At 39.8% G+C, this 18,243-nt stretch overlaps 1 protein-coding gene across 2 annotated transcripts in view; it reads left to right on the top strand.

The window, feature by feature from the left end:
- Positions 1–1,641: 1,641 nt before the first annotated feature.
- LOC113028360 (vinculin) overlaps positions 1,642–18,243 on the top strand; it is a 28,111-nt gene continuing 11,509 nt past the window's right edge. For both annotated transcript variants that reach the window (XM_026178569.1, XM_026178567.1), the window contains exons 1-3: positions 1,642–2,037; positions 14,802–14,872; positions 17,805–17,955. In XM_026178569.1, coding sequence (XP_026034354.1) covers positions 1,870–2,037; positions 14,802–14,872; positions 17,805–17,955 — 390 coding nt within the window. In that variant the 5' untranslated portion in view covers positions 1,642–1,869. The remainder of the gene's footprint in view (positions 2,038–14,801; positions 14,873–17,804; positions 17,956–18,243) is intronic.

The raw sequence follows: 18,243 nt of genomic DNA, 5'->3' as shown, positions 1-18,243 counted from the left end.
TGTGTCTTGATGCTGCTGTTGATATCAGTTCACCTTTGCATAGGTCAAAAAGCAAGTTTTTGAATTATGGACAAAATAAGGATTGCTTTTCCTTGGACTTTCTGCTAAGTGGCACTAAAGTATGCCTTCATTATTTATTGTTTATTGAAAATATACATACTGAGATCATTTGACTTGCTATAAAATAGTAATACGGGTGTATTTTGCAATGGCTATATTCTGTTTAAGTGCTCAAGAGTTATATTAAATTCCAATGCACTGACTGCATTTAATTCTCTGAGCCAGAAGATGGCGCCCAGGCATTATTAAAAAGGCATCCCACAACAAACAGCAAGGCCATGCTGAAGCCAGTGGATTGTCAAAGTAAATCAGAATTACAACTATTTGGGTTATTTTTGACAAAACATCCATATATAGTAAAACGATCTCTCTCTATATTTCCTGCAATGTGTAGTCTGGACATTTATGATCTTTACGATTGCAATCCCCTTAAACACCATGCAGCAGCAGGGCTCAGGTATCTATAGAGTAGCAGGACAGCAGAAGGTAGACCACCCATCATGAGCACATTCCAGCATGCACGCACAAGATGACGTTATTAGTAATCGGAGAGCATAGGAAACAGCAGGCCATCTTTGAAGTCTATGTTCAGGATGCAGTCCTCCAGAGGTGGTCCTTTTGGTCTCTTTTGATTATTATTTCTTTAAATAATTGTACATTCAACTATATTATAGAATAATAATAACAATAATAATAAAATAGGTTGTGTCACGAAACATAAAGTTCAAATGTTCAAATTGGGATCTCTTTATTGACCTTTGGTATGACAACTCCTTACACAGGGGGAAAGCATGTCAATCCCTTGTATGTTTACACAGTGGTTCAAACAGAGTAACTTCCTTGATTCTTTCTTTTTGGACTCTTCCTTTTTAGGCAATGGGCTGCTGCCTTGTAGCCCCTCTGGGGAATCTGTGGGAATTCCTTAGCTGGTTTGCTTGGCAGTTGGTTTTCAGTCCTCAAATATTGTTATTTCAGGATGTGAGGGTGAGGGTGAGAAGGAATTTAAAAAAAGTGCCATGTCCAGCCACTGACAGAGCTGGGTTTGTAAACAGTTCAGTATGTCGGATGTTATCTCTGATAAGGGAAAATAGTTTTCAGCCAGATACTATGGGTCACTTCAAATTGGTAAAGTAGTGTGTAGGGTGTCCTTTATTTAAACTGAGATGTATACTCACAGAGGCTGTTATATATCAGTCAGTCATTGACAAGTAGGTTAGAAAATAGTGTCTTTGTTACCATTTATTTACAGCTTCTTTACTTTGTGGAGAATTTCGGAGTGCCCTGCGGAGTATACTGTTTGTTTTGGGAAGGGTTTGTAATCTGATCTCCACAGCTCCGATTTCTGGGCCAGCGGGGCCGAAAGCCCGACTAGTTAATTCACAGCTACTGGAATCGCACTCCCCTCTCAAACAGTAGACACATATTTCCCTTTTTAGGACATATGATGAGGATCTATTACGTAATCTAGGGAGCACTTGGATCTCTAGCAAACTCGTCAGTATGGAAGAAGGCGGTCCCGATACGGAGCGGCAGCCCTAATAACCAATCACAATCTAGGAAGCGTGCGTTCTCGTTCATTGATTGGGAAGAAGGCGGAAACCGTTGGTTGACGTTTAGGTTGCTCGCGCTCACTCTCTGGCTGGGAGTTTTTTCGCGTTCATGTTTTCATTGTACTTGTAGTCGGGAGGACTATCCTGGGGGGGAAAAAGATCGTGCGTGGATTGTTTTAGGCTTCTGTAGAGGGAGATTTGGAGAAAACTGCCTTTGGTGGTAGAGTTTTTACTTAGATAGTGTTCTAAAGTTGTCACCATGCCGGTTTTTCACACGAAGACGATAGAAAGTATCCTGGAGCCGGTGGCTCAGCAGATATCCCATCTGGTGATAATGCACGAAGAAGGTGAAGTTGATGGGAAAGGTATCCCAGATCTGACGGCGCCCGTAGCTGCTGTTCAGGCAGCCGTTAGTAACCTTGTTCGGGTGAGTAACTTTCTTCTCTGTATAAAATCACATTGGTAAAGTTTGGCTGAGCTCGGCGAGTGTCGTAGGCTACCTGTCGCATTGTCCCATTACTTTCCAATGAAGTTGGACACAACACTTCACCCAGCAGAGTGTTAATGCGGTTACCAAATGTGTGTTCAATGGCAGGATTAGGGAATGCCATGAAACTTTTTTGGAGTTATTTAACTCGGGGCAAAAGGGCAGTGACGCCCTTTTCCCCTTGAAGATATGCCCTGCCTCCTCCTCTGTACATGACTGCCATAGCTTGACGTAGGCACTGCTGTAATGTGTGAGTCAGGTACAGGACCACAGTGAATTACTTTTTACTTTAATCACTCGGCTGCACAGAACAGCTGCACCTGTAGTGATCATCTATGAATAGTTCTGCAAATCACATCACTGCACTACATATCATATGCATTTGAATATTCAGCTATCAGTGCACTACTAATGCGTGAAAACAGTTATGAAAGGGGCATAGTAAGTAGTAAGAAGCGTGTGCATGTGTATTTGGTCCATAAGATTGTAGGACCAGACTAGGAATCTCAGCTGTAGTGTGTAAATGAGAAGTAGGTGCAGTAATTTATCGAAACATGTTCAAAATGTGTGGAAATAAAGTGTGTATAAAGCTAAAAAGCACACTTTATACAATTCTAATGAGCTTTAAAATCAATATGTGCTATGATCACCTTTATTCTTAAATACAGCCTGAACTCTCTTATTCAAGCTTTCCTTATAAGTAGTCTTCATGAATAGTTTTCCAGGGTTCTTCAAGGACATTCAAAACTCTTCTTTGGATGTTGGCTGCCTTTTGTTCTGTTCTCTGTAAAGCTGATCCCACATTGATTTAATAATTTTGAAGTTTGGGCTCTGGGGAGGCCAATCCATGACAGATAGTGTGCCGCTGTGTTTTTCTTTGAGTACTATGGCAGTATGTTTAGGATCATTGTCATGCTGTAAAATAAAGCTGTTGCCAATTAAATGCTTCCAGATGGTACTGGATGGTGGATTGAAATTGAATGGTAATTCTCTGCCTTCATAATTCATTCAGTTTTGACAAGCTCTCCAAGACTGCTGGCTGAAATGCAGACCCAAACCATGAAGGAGCCTCCACCTTGTTTCACATGGCTGCCTTTTGCTTCCTGACCTCCTCTTTAAATATTGAACCAAATATTTCATCACTTCAACAAGACCTGTTACCACAAATTTTTCAGTCCAGGTCTTGTGTAATTTGGCATAACTCAGCGTTTTGTTCCTGTTTCCCTTCCCCGTAATGGTTTCTTGAAAGCCACCCTTCCACTCAGAACATTTCTAATGAGGCTTCAGTGGACAGTAGATGGATCAGCTGAAGACCATGTTTCGGATCAGTTTTTTCATCTAATACTCTCCGGGAATCACATTGGTGGTGGAAAATACTATTTTATGCCTGTCAGATTGCAAAGTTTAAAATAGATTCTTTGCCAAGTTGTTTTGTGTGGAGTGGACACAACCTTGGTTCATCACTTGAGTGGGTTGCCTTTCTTATGCTTCATGCATTCAGTCATTCATCAAATATGAAGAAATGAGGGGTGGCTTGGAAGTTTTGCACTAATGTAAAAACTGCAACCCTTCAGTATTAAGCTTAATGTTATATTTTAAAAACTGATAATATTTGTAGTAACTGATAAATATGACATTGTGTGTATAATATTCACCTGCAAAAATTCATTTTGAGTTGCGTGTGTTTCATACCTTAGTCACGAGTCACGATTTGCTCTGTGTGTCCTCATGTTACACAGAAACCACTTGCTATTGACCCCATGACCTAGAACCACACTTTTTTTTTAAAAATAGAACCTGTCATCATACACATAATCTTGATGCACTATAGTGAATCTGGCTACATTATCAGATCTAGTTTGTGTCTGTTATCTTTTTCTATCCACATGGTAATTAACTTGTCTATGGGCCTATTAACTATGTGTTTCCAACCTATCTTTTTAAAACATTAAATTATACACACCCCCTTCACCAGATGCAGCTGTTGCCTCAATTATATTTAGACTCAGTGATGTAGTTATAATGGCATGTCTCAAAACCACATTGTATCTATCATGGAAGCTAGTTAGGAAATGACTGTCAATTTTATCCTGAAACACATGCTGAGTTCGTAACAAAGGAAGCGAGGGCCCTGTCAGATACTGTGGCTTATATGGAAAGAAAAGCATACAGGCTAAATTGAGGCAGACATGGTTCCTGTGTGTTGTGCAGTCTGTCAGCCTGGTCGAGCCCAGAACCCCTGGCACTTGTCGGGCAATAAATTTGGACAATTACTCTGGCGTCAGCAAAGGAATGTTTCATTTAGGGGGATTGCCTACCATTGCCTCGCAGTTTATTTATTACAGTTCATGGCCTATAAGAATTTCAATCTGGTTTACTTCATTCTGACGCTTTGTTTTTCCTCAGTGCCCACTCTTAAACAACAGGTCTGCACCTCATTGTGTCCATTATTTATATGTTTACAGGCTTCTGTCCTCTAAGGGCCTTTATAATACCCCCTTTCCACCCATGCTGGAGCCTATTCTGCTTTGCTGTCTTTCAAGAGCAAACCTTCTATTTTGACAGGTCTAAGAACTAAATGGTACATGTTTTTGGACCATTTTGGGTGGACTGCAGTAAATTTAGACTCCCTTTAACCCCATGATTAGGGTGGATTTAGCACAAGAGCTCATTACCAGTCCACTTACAACAAACCATTGAATAAACAAAGCCAAAGCAGAGCTAAATAAGGCTCGGTAATACATTTTAATATTTAGATATTAAGCGGTCAAGTTGTTCTGCCACTCAGTTTTTAAAAAAGTACAGAATGAAGTTTTTAGTGTAGAAACCTTTTATTTCGGCCAAGTAATTAACATGAAAACAGGGCTTGTCGTAGCACATGAAAATGTCCTGTGTATCCTCAGCTATCTTAGGATGAAATCATCCAGGCTTTCTGGACACTGTGAATTGTGATCAGATGTTTCCAACAGTGGCATGAATGGTTGCACGAGTCTGTAATTATTTCCAGTTGCTGTGGCAACATTACAACATGAACAGCGTTATGAGATCACTGAAGTTAAGGATCCGATGCAATTTCTTGTGGTCACAGTCCCATGAGTCATACATTGCAGAGCCTACATAAGTAATCAAATACACCGTGTAGCCCTTATCTTTGATTTTATCTAATGAGAAAACAGAAGTTTATTTTAGTCCATTAGCTGTTGGTGTCTTTTCCCTGCATATTTCATTGTTTTCCTAAAAATGACTTTTGAACTTCTTCATTTTTGCACCTGTTTTGTACTAGTTACTTGAAGTGAGTCTGCTTGAAAACAAAAATGTAAGCGTCTAACTTGAAAGTATATCTTTACTATCTAGGGAAAAGGATGAACCCTTCTAATTGGATTTTATTTAGTCATTGTCGGGATAGGGTTGTTTCAAAGAAAAGCCATTTATTTGCTTTATTGTCTGTGCTTCCTAGAAAACCATCTGTTGCACAGACTTCCTCCCCCATTAACTCTGTCCAAGATCTCCAGAGCAGAAGCTTAAGTACTGTAATCAAGTTAAAAAACTGAGATGACCTAGAAATCGAACAGAGAGCAAGTTGCAAGTAATTCTACCTTTAAATTGCTTATTAAGACGATTGCACCAGGTTTTCCGACTAAAAAGGAAGGTGAGATTCCAGGATGTCTTGGATGCTTTAGCCTGTCTGAAGAGATCAGGTACAAATGATTAATTTTTAACTTATTCTAGCAGATGCATGGAGATAAAAGTGTAGCCCCGAACCATAATTGTTACTCTAGCAACATCACAAACTACTGTCATATACTCTGTGTTCATTTAATATCTATGACTACAGGGAGTGCAGAATTATTAGGCAAGTTGTATTTTTGAGGAATAATTTTATTATTGAACAACAACCATGTTCTCAATGAACCCAAAAAACGCATTAATATCAAAGCTGAATGTTTTTGGAAGTAGTTTTTAGTTTTAGCTATTTTAGGGGGATATCTGTGTGTGCAGGTGACTATTACTGTGCATAATTATTAGGCAACTTAACAAAAAACAAATATATACCCATTTCAATGATTTATTTTTACCAGTGACACCAATATAACATCTCCACATTCACAAATATACGTTTCTGACATTCAAAAACAAAACAAAAACAAATCAGCGACCAATATAGCCACCTTTCTTTGCAAGGACACTCAAAAGCCTGCCATCCATGGATTCTGTCAGTGTTTTGATCTGTTCACCATCAACATTGCGTGCAGCAGCAACCACAGCCTCCCAGACACTGTTCAGAGAGGTGTACTGTTTTCCCTCCTTGTAAATCTCACATTTGATGATGGACCACAGGTTCTCAATGGGGTTCAGATCAGGTGAACAAGGTGGCCATGTCATTAGTTTTTCTTCTTTTATACCCTTTCTTGCCAGCCACGCTGTGGAGTACTTGGACGTGTGTGATGGAGCATTGTCCTGCATGAAAATCATGTTTTTCTTGAAGGATGCAGACTTCTTCCTGTACCACTGCTTGAAGAAGGTGTCTTCCAGAAACTGGCAGTAGGACTGGGAGTTGAGCTTGACTCCATCCTCAACTCGAAAAGGCCCCACAAGCTCATCTTTGATGATACCAGCCCAAACCAGTACTCCACCTCCACCTTGCTGGCGTCTGAGTTGGACTGGAGCTCTCTGCCCATTACCAATCCAGCCACGGGCCCATCCATCTGGCCCATCAAGACTCACTCTCATTTCATCAGTCCATAAAACCTTAGAAAAATCAGTCTTGAGATATTTCTTGGTCCAGTCTTGACGTTTCAGCTTGTGTCTTGTTCAGTGGTGGTCGTCTTTCAGCCTTTCTTACCTTGGCCATGTCTCTGAATATTGCACACCTTGTGCTTTCGGGCACTCCAGTGATGTTGCAGCTCTGAAATATGGCCAAACTGGTGGCAAGTGGCATCTTGGCAGCTGCACGCTTGACTTTTCTCAGTTCATGGGCAGTTATTTTGCACCTTGGTTTTTCCACACGCTTCTTGCGACCCTGTTGACTATTTTGAATGAAACGCTTGATTGTTCGATGATCACGCTTCAGAAGCTTTGCAATTTTGAGACTGCTGCATCCCTCTGCAAGATATCTCACTATTTTTGACTTTTCTGAGCCTGTCAAGTCCTTCTTTTGACCCATTTTGCCAAAGGAAAGGACTTTGCCTAATAATTATGCACACCTGATATAGGGTATTGATGTCATTAGACCACACCCCTTCTCATTACAGAGTTGCACATCACCTGATATGCTTAATTGGTAGTAGGCTTTCGGGCCTATACAGCTTGGAGTAAGACAACATGCATGAAGAGGATGATGTGGACAAAATACTCATTTGCCTAATAATTCTGCACTCCCTGTAGTTATTCCTCATTGAGACAATGAGCGAGATCTCAATTAAAGATGAATGTTAGGAATGCGAAGAATTCCCAACAGGCAGGAATTTATCCCATTTTGGAGGGGGAGGTGGGATTGGGCTGATCCTTTGAATGAACAACTTTACTCCCTGACCATGTTTTCACATGTCAGGAGCTTCTTTTTTGTCAGTGATATCAAGTTTTAGCCTGATACATATCTTTAGCTGCAGGATGTGGCTATGCTGTGGCTGACTGGTCGATTTCTAGCCGAACCAATATGCTTGTGCAATGAGAACGATTGCCTTTGTTGCACAAATGAGTGTTGTAACGGTAACATCAAGAAAATGAAATAAGTTGTTTGTAAAGCTGAAAATGTTTAAAAGAAAGCATCCTGTCATGAAAATTTGATGCTTGTTTTTTTATTGATGTCTTTCAATTTTAGCAGTCATTTTAATCTGACAAAGTAAAATCATTTTTGAGGCACATATCACTGTTAAAAAGACTGATATTTTTAATGATTCTAAGAGTTTTGATAATGTCCTAATGGGATAAATGGAGAGCATACTTGTCTGTGTCAGTAGCCAGCCTTTAAGGTTGGCTGTGCAGGCCTGTTGTAGCTCATTATTTTTATAGCTCCTTTTTATAGGTGTAAGGTTAAAAAAAAAAATCCAGTTTCTTCCTGTTTGCAGAGATCACGTGACTTGTGGAGATGCTTCTCTGTGTAGATCACTGAGTTTTTGTTGGGATAAAGAAGCTACTGTCTTCTGCAACACTCTGGAGGTTACAAAATATCACTCTGATTTATGAAATGCAGTTACTGGAAGCTGGGCTCGGCAGCAGTCACTGATTAGTGGGTTGTGTGAGAAATCTGGCCTCATGCTTTTTGCTCAATCTGCACAACACATCTGCAAGACTCTTGGAGGCCTTTAATATCTTCTCGAATGTCCTTAAACTTTGAAAGAAATACAGAGGATGCAACACGAGGGCGCTTTTAGGGGAATTTTTAAATACTTAATTGTGACGTGATCAGTATTTGAGTATTTTTGTTTATAGCAATTTCAATCACCCACTTCTCTAACCCTTTAGAAATGGGAAACAAATGAGCTCATTAAGTAAACTGCTTCACAGGCCAACAAAAGAAACCCTTTCCTATTACCTGGTACTCAAACTTCCTGCATTTTGTCAAGGGAAACAATTTCATGCAGCTCTCCATTTGATTCTATTATCTTGGCAGCAATGTGAGAACTATGGACTGTGAAATGTTTGTATAGTCAAACAAGAACACCTTACTAGTCCTCATGCTCATGCACTATCAATTCATAATGCAAAGTTTGTGTATTTTTAGCTTTTTCTGATGAAAATTAGCTGGGATAGGAGAATACGGCAGAGCGTTGAGTTGAAAAGGAAATGCAGGAAGCCAAGTCAGGAATACCCAGCAGCTGTCAGCCCCACTCTGAACAAATGAAAGGAAAGCAAAGGGAAACCCTTGTCCCTCAGCAGCAGGGTGTTTATGACTCCAGAGCACACCATGACAAATCACAAAATGCACCTGGGGTGATCTTTTTTGTGGGGGGGTTTTTCCCCAAGAAACAAAAATTCAAGATTTTGTTGGAATTGTTTCCTGTGCAGTTTGTGTTCCCCAAAAACACTGCAATCAGTATTACCAAATGTATTTTAAAACACGGATGTGGCTTTCTAAAATTGCTCAATTGAAACTTATGAAAGAATATTGAGAGAGTAGTAGAAATATAAAATGCATTTCCAAGTCAGGTGTAGACAAGGACTTGTACTTGCCTCTTTTTTACCCTATTTGAGCTCTTAGCTTTTAACTTAACTTTCGTACATTCACTGCGATCACATCTGTCCATGTTGTAATCGAATATCAGAAGGAACTTGGAGATACCGTATTTTGCCCAAGGAAACCTCAACATTTAGCCACTCCACCTTTGAGCTGCTGTTTTCCACGTTGTCAGACAAACCATGTTCTTCGGCACACTTCCGGCACTTTCTTTTTATGATTAGTTCTGTTGTGGACACCATTCATGCTAGTTATGATAGAGTAATGAACAAACATGAAGTTCTAGTAACCCCTTTAAGCCATCAGCTGCTACTCGAGGCTATTTTGCTATGTTCAGCTTTCTGTGATGTACCTTGTGTAGTTATGTTTTGTAGGAGAACAGAGGCAGTAATAATTTGTGTCCTTTAACAGATTCATGGATATTTAAAGTCTTTGACTCTTTCAAACTCAACAGTTTGCGTTTTTACACCAGTGTAGTCTGTATTTTAACTGAAAATTAATATTCTTTTCATGTAAACGTGAACAAAAACATCAGCTCCCTTTTTAGACTGTCTTTTTAGAATAGTTTCCCCCTCATTTTCTGCTAAACAAGCTGAGCTGTAGTCTAGTTTAATGGAATATAAAGTAAAGTTACAGTCCTACATTTCATGGAAATAGTTATATCAATCAGATAGTGACAAATAGGTTTTATATGGAACCACGTCATTGGTTGGCCAAATGTGAAGTTGAGGCTTCCTCTCTAGCACTTAAAAGTTATCTGTTAAATGTGTTGTTTTTAGCTGTCCGTGTTCTGTGGAAGTGAACACATGCAACATGCTTTTTATTGACTCACTCTTCTTTTTAAGATAAGGACAATGAGTATAAATGCTGTTCCCCAGTAAGGCTGTGAGCTGCAAAGTTCCTGCATTGTGAAATAGTAGTTGTGATGTATTTCTCTAGCCACAGAGCCTGTTTTGCCTCTCCTAGCAGAACAATTGATTTGTGACTTTCAAGCAGATGATAGGATTTGGACACACCGTGCATAAGTGTTTACTGATCCAAATAAGAACAAACAAACAAACATGTTGGACACCGCTTGGAAGATGTGTGATAATGCCATAAGCACAATGTTTCTGCTGCCCTTCTGAATCATTATTAGTCAAAAGCCATTTGATATGTTAAAAAGCAGGACTCCCTGGTTTGAGACTATTGATCAAAGGTAGCTAATGGAGTGCTTTGGCATCAGATTGCAGTTCAGAGACACTTACTGTGGAAATCGGCGTCTTTCTCTCTGAGAAATACAAGTGTAGTAGTTTATTTTCTTATATGGTGTTAAGGGTTAGCGGTAGCACTGCTTGTAGGAATTTTGCAGTCATAGATCTTTGAGGTCCCCATGACTAACGCAGTATTGTGTTAAAACTGCCCGACATGAGAAAGGCAGGCTGTGTCTTGGCAGTCTGGAGGCTTTCAGAGTCGCCTTTCTTCTCGAGAAAGAGTGATGGGCTCCTGTCAACAATGCAGAGTCTGTGCTAAAGGAGCAGCCACTTTATCAAGCTACTTCACAACACAGGAGTGCCAGTGTTTCCACTCTAGGCTCAAATGGGACACACAGCTAAAAGTGTTGTAATGGCAGCTTGGAAGAAGATGACACTAAATCTGTGGAAGGCTTTAAAAAGATGCTGGGAGGGAACAGCTGTGCTTCTTTAAATTGTTTTGCAAGATTCTATTCAAGAAATAGAGGATTTTTATTGTGGTTTGGGTTGGCTGTCATAGCTTTAATTACTAATGACTGGTGACCGGACATCCTCATGTCATTGTTTCCCCAAGTCTTGATATCAATAATTTAATGGGGGGAAAATACCATAAAATTGACAGAAAAGTAATCTGGAAAAAAGAAATACAAAGTATAGGCTTCAGGGGTCTCAGTTCAGTATTATTCTTTATATTAAGTTTGATTTGTTATAAATTAAATATCCTTGCATTTCAACTTTTGTTGCTGTCGGACAAGACTTGTAATTACAGGCCATTCTTGGCTTTGGTAACTAGTGAAGGACATTATCTTCTATTGTTTTACAGAAGAAACTATTAATCTCTTAGGCCAACAAAAGACCCCAGGAGACAAATCAAGAGATAAATAATCACAAGCTGTAACCCTAATGTCAAACTAGGGCTTTGCTGCCGTCACAGGAATGTGGTCCAAAATCACGACAGAGGCTCAAAATAGTAAAAGAGGCCAGGCATCACAAACTGCTCGACAACAAGCGTTGCAAACTTTGGTTACAGTTCTATTTTTACATCAAATTGTTTGGATCGCTGGTGCAAAACAATTTTTGAACTTCACACAACAGGAAGAGGCACGACAAGGGAGGAAGGAAAGGAAGACAGTGACAGTATCAAGAAATTTAAATTTGCTCAGTTTCAGAGACTCCTGTGCGACGCTTCGGGGTCAATATGACTCAGCTCTTGTTAAATGAATGCTCAGTTTCAGATCATGTCTAAACTTGACTTGAGCTTCAATAAATAGCAGTGTTGTTTTAACAGTTCTGTGAAGAGCTTACACAATCACCCTTACCTTGGAAAGTCGTTCATGAGCTGCTTGAGCCCCCTTGACATAATAGATTTATTTACCTAACCCACCTAACAAGTACTCGAAGCACACTGATATAAAGGAGTGAAAGTAATCTATAAATAGTAGACCATATATGCAAATAATCTCATATAGCTGTTGATAAAAGACCTTCAGCATTCATATGCTTTGTTCCTGTTAGGGCTGATGAGCAAATAATTTAATCAAGTAGCTGCTGAAACCACAAGGAAGCTACATTTTTTTTCATCATTCTAGTTTACTGCAACTGTGCAAAATACTTTTTGCAGGTGGATCAGTAGAAGTATGACAAAGCTTTAAAGCAAGATAAGACTGGAAAAAGGAAATGCACTCGGATGCACTGAGTAAGTAGTTTAAATAATAAAAATATCCCAACATCAGTTGTTGCTGGCTTTTTTTCCCAGAGCCTCTTTGGAGGAATGTCAGGGTGGCGTATGCTCCCTGCCACTCCAGCCTCCCCGGCTGAGCTTTAGTTTTGGTTTGGCACAACCTTTGCTCCTAATTTATAACCCCACAGTTACTCAGAGTCCCTCAGGTCCAGTGAGCACAGCGCGAGGAGATGCATGTGTGCTCTGCTCCATTACTGCCTCCACGTCAACCATCTGGAATGGCTCTTCTAGTGGCTGTATACAGACACACTGACAAGCTCACTGGGATTGCTTACTGTAGCATCAGGAATGCATCATGAATAAGAAAAGCAAAAGCAGAAGTCACTGTTTTAAAGGAACTTCCAAGAGATTAAAAAACACTTTGAAAGTTGTGCCAGGATTTGGATTCATTATTTCCCATGCCCTAATTAGACATCTCTAAATTGTTTTGTCTTGTCCAAAATTCTGATATATTTCCGCAAACGTAACTGAAGAACTTCCTGGTGTGTTGCCTAGCGGGTACAAAAGTGTTCAGGACATTGAAACACGTTGGAAATGCTTTGTAAGAGTAAATTGTGTGACAGTCAGGAAATCACACCGTCACACATAATCTAGCACTCTGCAACACTTTTACTATTCAGCTGATTTGTAGTGCAATATTAATGTGAAAGGAAAGGTTTGTGCAGCAATGCATCTCATTTAAACTGGTCAGTATGCTCCGTAAGGATGAATGCCTATGATCTCTCACCCATGGCGGCTCAACGTGGGTGAGTTGTGCCTCCCCGCAGAGCTGAGGTCATGGTTGGGGGAGGTGAGTCATTTTGGCATTGGATGGCCAGCTGCAAGGAGGCGTTCAGCTGCTTTGCACATTATAACTGTACCAAGGCCTGGCATCCCTCAGCAGCTGCCTTGTTGAAATAGTGCTTCGCTACACAACTAACAGGACATCATTCTGAAAAACTGCCTGATTAACAGCAAGACTCTCTAAGGAGGAAAGTTGTGGTTACAAAGTTTTTACTCATGCATATAACATTCAGTTGATCTATGTACTGTGGTCACATTGCATAAAAGCTTTGGAATAGACTGTGTCCACCCTGTTTAAATTTTGTACAGGGGCTTTAAGCTTTGACTCACAGAAATCCTCATGACTGATGAACTAGTCAGAGTTGAAGCTTGGGTGTTGGGTGTGTCTCGTGTCTGCTGTTTTATTACTGGTGCTATCTTTAACAGTTTGTAAATATAATGGCTAACTGGCTTTTAAATATTACAGAGAAAGAATACATAACACCTTCTGGTTAAATGGGAAATTGTTATTGGGATTTTTGGTTGTGAGCTTTGGGACCATCATATCATAAAATATCTGCCTAAATACTCTGTGTCAGACAGGTTTTCCAAACCTGGAAACATTTCGCTTCATGAGGGAGCAGCATGGATAGTGAACACGCCCACTCACTTGTGTTAAATGTACTGGACTGCGCTATTCAAACTTTGGCGCAATCTGACAGGAGCTGTCAGGTTAAAGATTGGCCGATGACCTGTAGGCCCCAGAAAAGTTTGCGGCTGCAGTGAATGTGTCACAGTTGCTTTTAATGCCATCTGGTGATATCACTGGCCAGTATTTATCTGTTGAGTCAGACTACTTTTGCACAGGCTAAAAGCTGTGGGAATATTGTGAAGAGGTGAAAGACTTTCTATAAATAATAAGACCTGTGAACAGCAGGCACATAAATAACAAAAGCAAGATAAGAGTATATGTATCATCTATTAGGCAAGTAAACCAATTTGCCTTTTTTTTTTTTTGTAACTAAGTGGTTTGTAGTATCCTTGCTATTATTTATGGTTATTATCTAGATTATTATTCTTGAATTGTGCTAATTTGTGAGAATAGTAGGTGTGATGGAATCAGAGAACCCCATGGACACAATCCAGTAGAATAACCACACTTTGACTTCACTTTTCCTAAATCTGTCTCTCATGAAAACTGAGACATGTGCCACCACACTGAGGCACAAGGCAGATGAATATATTCCTGTATTATTTATTTGCCACAGAGTACCTGGCAAGTAAAACATTTGCAGAGGAGAAAGTCTGCATGCATTATTTAATAGGTAACTTAGGCTTGCACACCTCTTTTCCCAACATGCACTTGTACACATGTGCTCTCTGTCCCTGGCCACACTTATAGTTTCTATGCCAGCGAAGTAAAGACCAATTATGGGGCATAGAGTCACAGCAGGTGCACTGATGATAAGGTGTAAAATATGGAGTGAAATTAAGTTGATTGTAGGATAAACAATCAAATAACACTTTGTTGATTTTATTGTGCTGACCTTTAATATCACTAAAACCCAGATGGATCTATTTTATTGTCAGCAGTTGATTGATTAGTGAAAAATTGCTGGGATTTTTTCTTTTTTCAGTTTCTAAAGTTGGACATGCCAGAAATGTCCAGTATGTTCCCAAACACTTCCCATCACGGTCAGCTTGGTGTGCTATTGCACACACTGTGTTTACTTTAAATGTCATGTTTCTTTACATTATGCGTGTCTAATGTTTACTCATTTGTGTTTTCCAGGTGGGAAAGGAGACTGTACAAACCACAGAAGACCAGCTCATGAAAAGGGACATGCCACCAGCTTTTATCAAGTAAGTAAATGCCTCAAATTCATCTCAAACATCTCAAATTCTTGGATTAAATGTCTCTTTCAGTATGTGGAACCCATCAGCTTCCCTTTGGATCTCTTTCTCTCTTTATCTGTTGCAGTAATGGCCGGTTGTGCCCAGGCAAAGGTCAGACATGGCATGTTAAGTGCCTCAGTCTTGCCATGGTGTAACAAAAATACTTTTTAGATCTGGGAGGAGTTCCTTTACCCTTTAAGAAGTGGGGCCTCATGAGAGTCGCTGGCTGCTGCTTTTTGTTTACAGAAAAAATGTAGATATTGACATAGAAAAGAGATGTCCCCATTTAATCAGTGTATTTGTTCCCCTGGCTTGCTTGACATTGCTTAAGTCATTAGTTTGTGCTTATCTGCTGCCTGTCTCGATCACAGTTTTTGACTGATCCTTATTATATGAGAAACTGCAGTCAGCGAGGGGGGAAAGGGCGTCCTATGGGCCACCCCAAGGTCAGGGAAAAGCATTGGCAAGCACAGGTCGTCAGGCTCAACACATTTGGCGCCTCAAAGTCACATCGTCACCTTGTCGTCATCCATCAGCACATGCGCTGGAATGTGTCTCCTTCACTAAATATAGTGTCTGCTGGGATCCAGTTAATGCATGTCTCTTTTCTTTCTGGTGCACGCTGAAGGACAGTGCTGGCTGGCTCTGCAAAGACACACACATTCATGTCAACCTTGATGCCATGCACATAAATTAGCCTTTATCTTACACAAGACTTGATTAACCGACTGTCTCTTGCTTGGCCCCTTTAGTCTATAGCAGTAATGTTTCCTTGTTACCGGTGAACCCTTTAGCCTGTAGGCAAATGTAGGAAGTCAGTATACCGTGGGAACTGAAACGTGTTGTTCCTTGGCTTACTGCCTGTTTCGATGTGCAAAATGGCTGAGATATTTTGCAGTTGGCATGTACGACAATGAATCAAATGGCTGAGCCTGCATTTTTTTTTCTTTTTTTACTGCTTTACAAGTCACAGAGTACACCACACCCAGGAGGCAGCTATTGATCTTTACATTTCTGTAAAGCAGGGGTTAAATTGGACCAAGGCCAGACTCGAGAGGTGGGGTTCAGAGGGGAACCCCACCTCTTGGATCTCGTATCACGTCCTGTGAAAGCAAGATAACTTCTGTATCAAAAGATTGTTTACAGAATGAATATTTCAGTCAGGCCATTTTTGTTTATGTAGCCACTATCACAGATTTGCCTCATAATCAGTACGACACATGACATTGCTTTAGCTTTTAACCAGGCTCAGACTTGATTACTTAGACTCTGCTCATGAGACCAAATTTTACCCATTTCTTTTATGTTTTTTCATTAAAGACCACCACTCAAGGTCAATTAATTAGGCAGTTTTTTTTACAGTCTTTCTTCGAGGAATAAAAGGACATTCAGCAAACAGTAACTCCTTAATTTTGTGCTTTAACATTTTCCAAACGAAACTTTTAAATGATTTAAAATAGATTTTAAAATCGCATAAATGTATTTCTGAGATCATTGAAGTTTTCAAAATAGAGAAAACCCCCAGATCATTTTAAAAAGATACAGTGAAAGGACCTTTAAACTTTTTATTCTGAAGAAATTAGTTTGTGTATTTATAACTTCCTTACTAAATAACAAAGTTTGGTTAGGGTATATAATAAGAAATGACTGCGTATGCTCAGCTAGAGTATGACGTGACCATTTTTGGTTAACAGACTGCCAACTTCACACACTTCTATTTTCTGCGAGCAAATAGAGGAAGCTGACGATACTGTTATTAGCTGTTTGTGTGGGCTCCTTACCAGAGAAATTCTGCCATCACATTTTTCAGTTAAGAATTCGTTTGAGTGGAAATATTTACAGTACTCTGCAGACGTCTTGACCCACCCATTATTTCTTTGTATTTTGCTAGGAAAAATTTAAAACGGTTGACAATTATTTACTCAAATGCACAAACACAAATGGAAAAACCCCATGTAAGGGCAGTATGTTTATGATCATTGTCATGCTGCAAAATGAAGCTGTTGCCAAACAGATGCTTTCCAAATGGTATCACACGATGGATGAAAATCTGATGGTACTTTTCCCTGTTCTTAATTCCTATAGTTTTGACAAAGTCCCCAACACCACTGGCTGAATTCTAGCTCCAAACCATGATACCGCCTCCAACGTGTCACCATTGTGTCGTCGAGATGGCTGTAGACATTCACTGTACCTCTCTCCTGACCTAAACTGTACAAATTGACAGTGATTTGAAGCAAAATTTTCAAATTTGAATTCTTCATTCCATTTTTCAGTTTAGTTCTTCTATAATTTGCCAACCTTCCATTGAGTTCATTTCTGATGAACATTCAGTAATTAGTAGATGGATTAACTGAACAGTCAGATGCATTTGTCAGTTCCTGTGTCAGGTCTTTTCCTATTTCTTAAGAACACTTCCTATTTCTTGATGGCTTGAGACTTGTGCACAGGACTGTATTTGTTTTGTGTTTTGGTTACATTTGATTGCAACTAGCAACAATTAGAGTAAAATCTTATGAGGATCACTTCATTTGAGTCCATATGTAAATGAATATCTGAAGAATTGTGGTTTGCCACACTTGTAGCGAGAACTGCGATGTTCTTGATATGCACTTTATGGAAGATGGTGTGAAAAGGATTCACGCTTCATTAACTTTACTGCACAAGGTGTGATTTTTTTTTTTTTCTTTAAAAAAAAAAAGCATATACCAAAGAGGAAATGAAACAAAGTTATGTTTACATTGCAGTTACTATATGTTATGGCTACATGCTAAGGCTTCCATCTGTCTTTGCTTTATGTTGTTTCTACTTGTAATGTCACTTGGCTTTGTACCATGAGCATGACTCGTGTTAAGCATTTTTCTACAGGCTCTTGAAATGGATTGTCTTCTTTCCACAGAGTGGAGAATGCGTGTGCTAAACTGGTACAGGCTGCATCCATGCTGAAAGCTGATCCATACTCTGTTCCTGCTCGGGATTACCTGATCGATGGCTCTCGGGGCATCCTGTCTGGGACCTCTGACCTGCTCCTCACCTTTGATGAGGCTGAGGTATTCATTCATTAATTTATTTCATTTTACATGGAAAACCTGTTAACCAAAATAAATCTGCTGGAGGTCAGAACATCAGTTTTGTTACGACAACAAAATACTGATAAGGTGACGCTGCTAGATATCAGTTTTACAGCACCAGATTCATTTCATACTTTTGATGGTGGTTTAGTGACCTTCTACTCCCGTTCTTGTGCTCAGCGGTTGATTTGGAAGGGCTTCACCGACTTATTAATTGACTGTTTAGACGTTCAGAGGATTGCTGTCACAGGCTTCTCTGCTGTAAGG

This window comes from Astatotilapia calliptera, chromosome 8 (assembly GCF_900246225.1).
Source record: "Astatotilapia calliptera chromosome 8, fAstCal1.2, whole genome shotgun sequence".
Taxonomy (NCBI): Eukaryota; Metazoa; Chordata; class Actinopteri; order Cichliformes; family Cichlidae; genus Astatotilapia; species Astatotilapia calliptera.
Note: the sequence above shows the minus strand (reverse complement) of the source record. Positions and strands in the feature narration are given on the sequence as shown.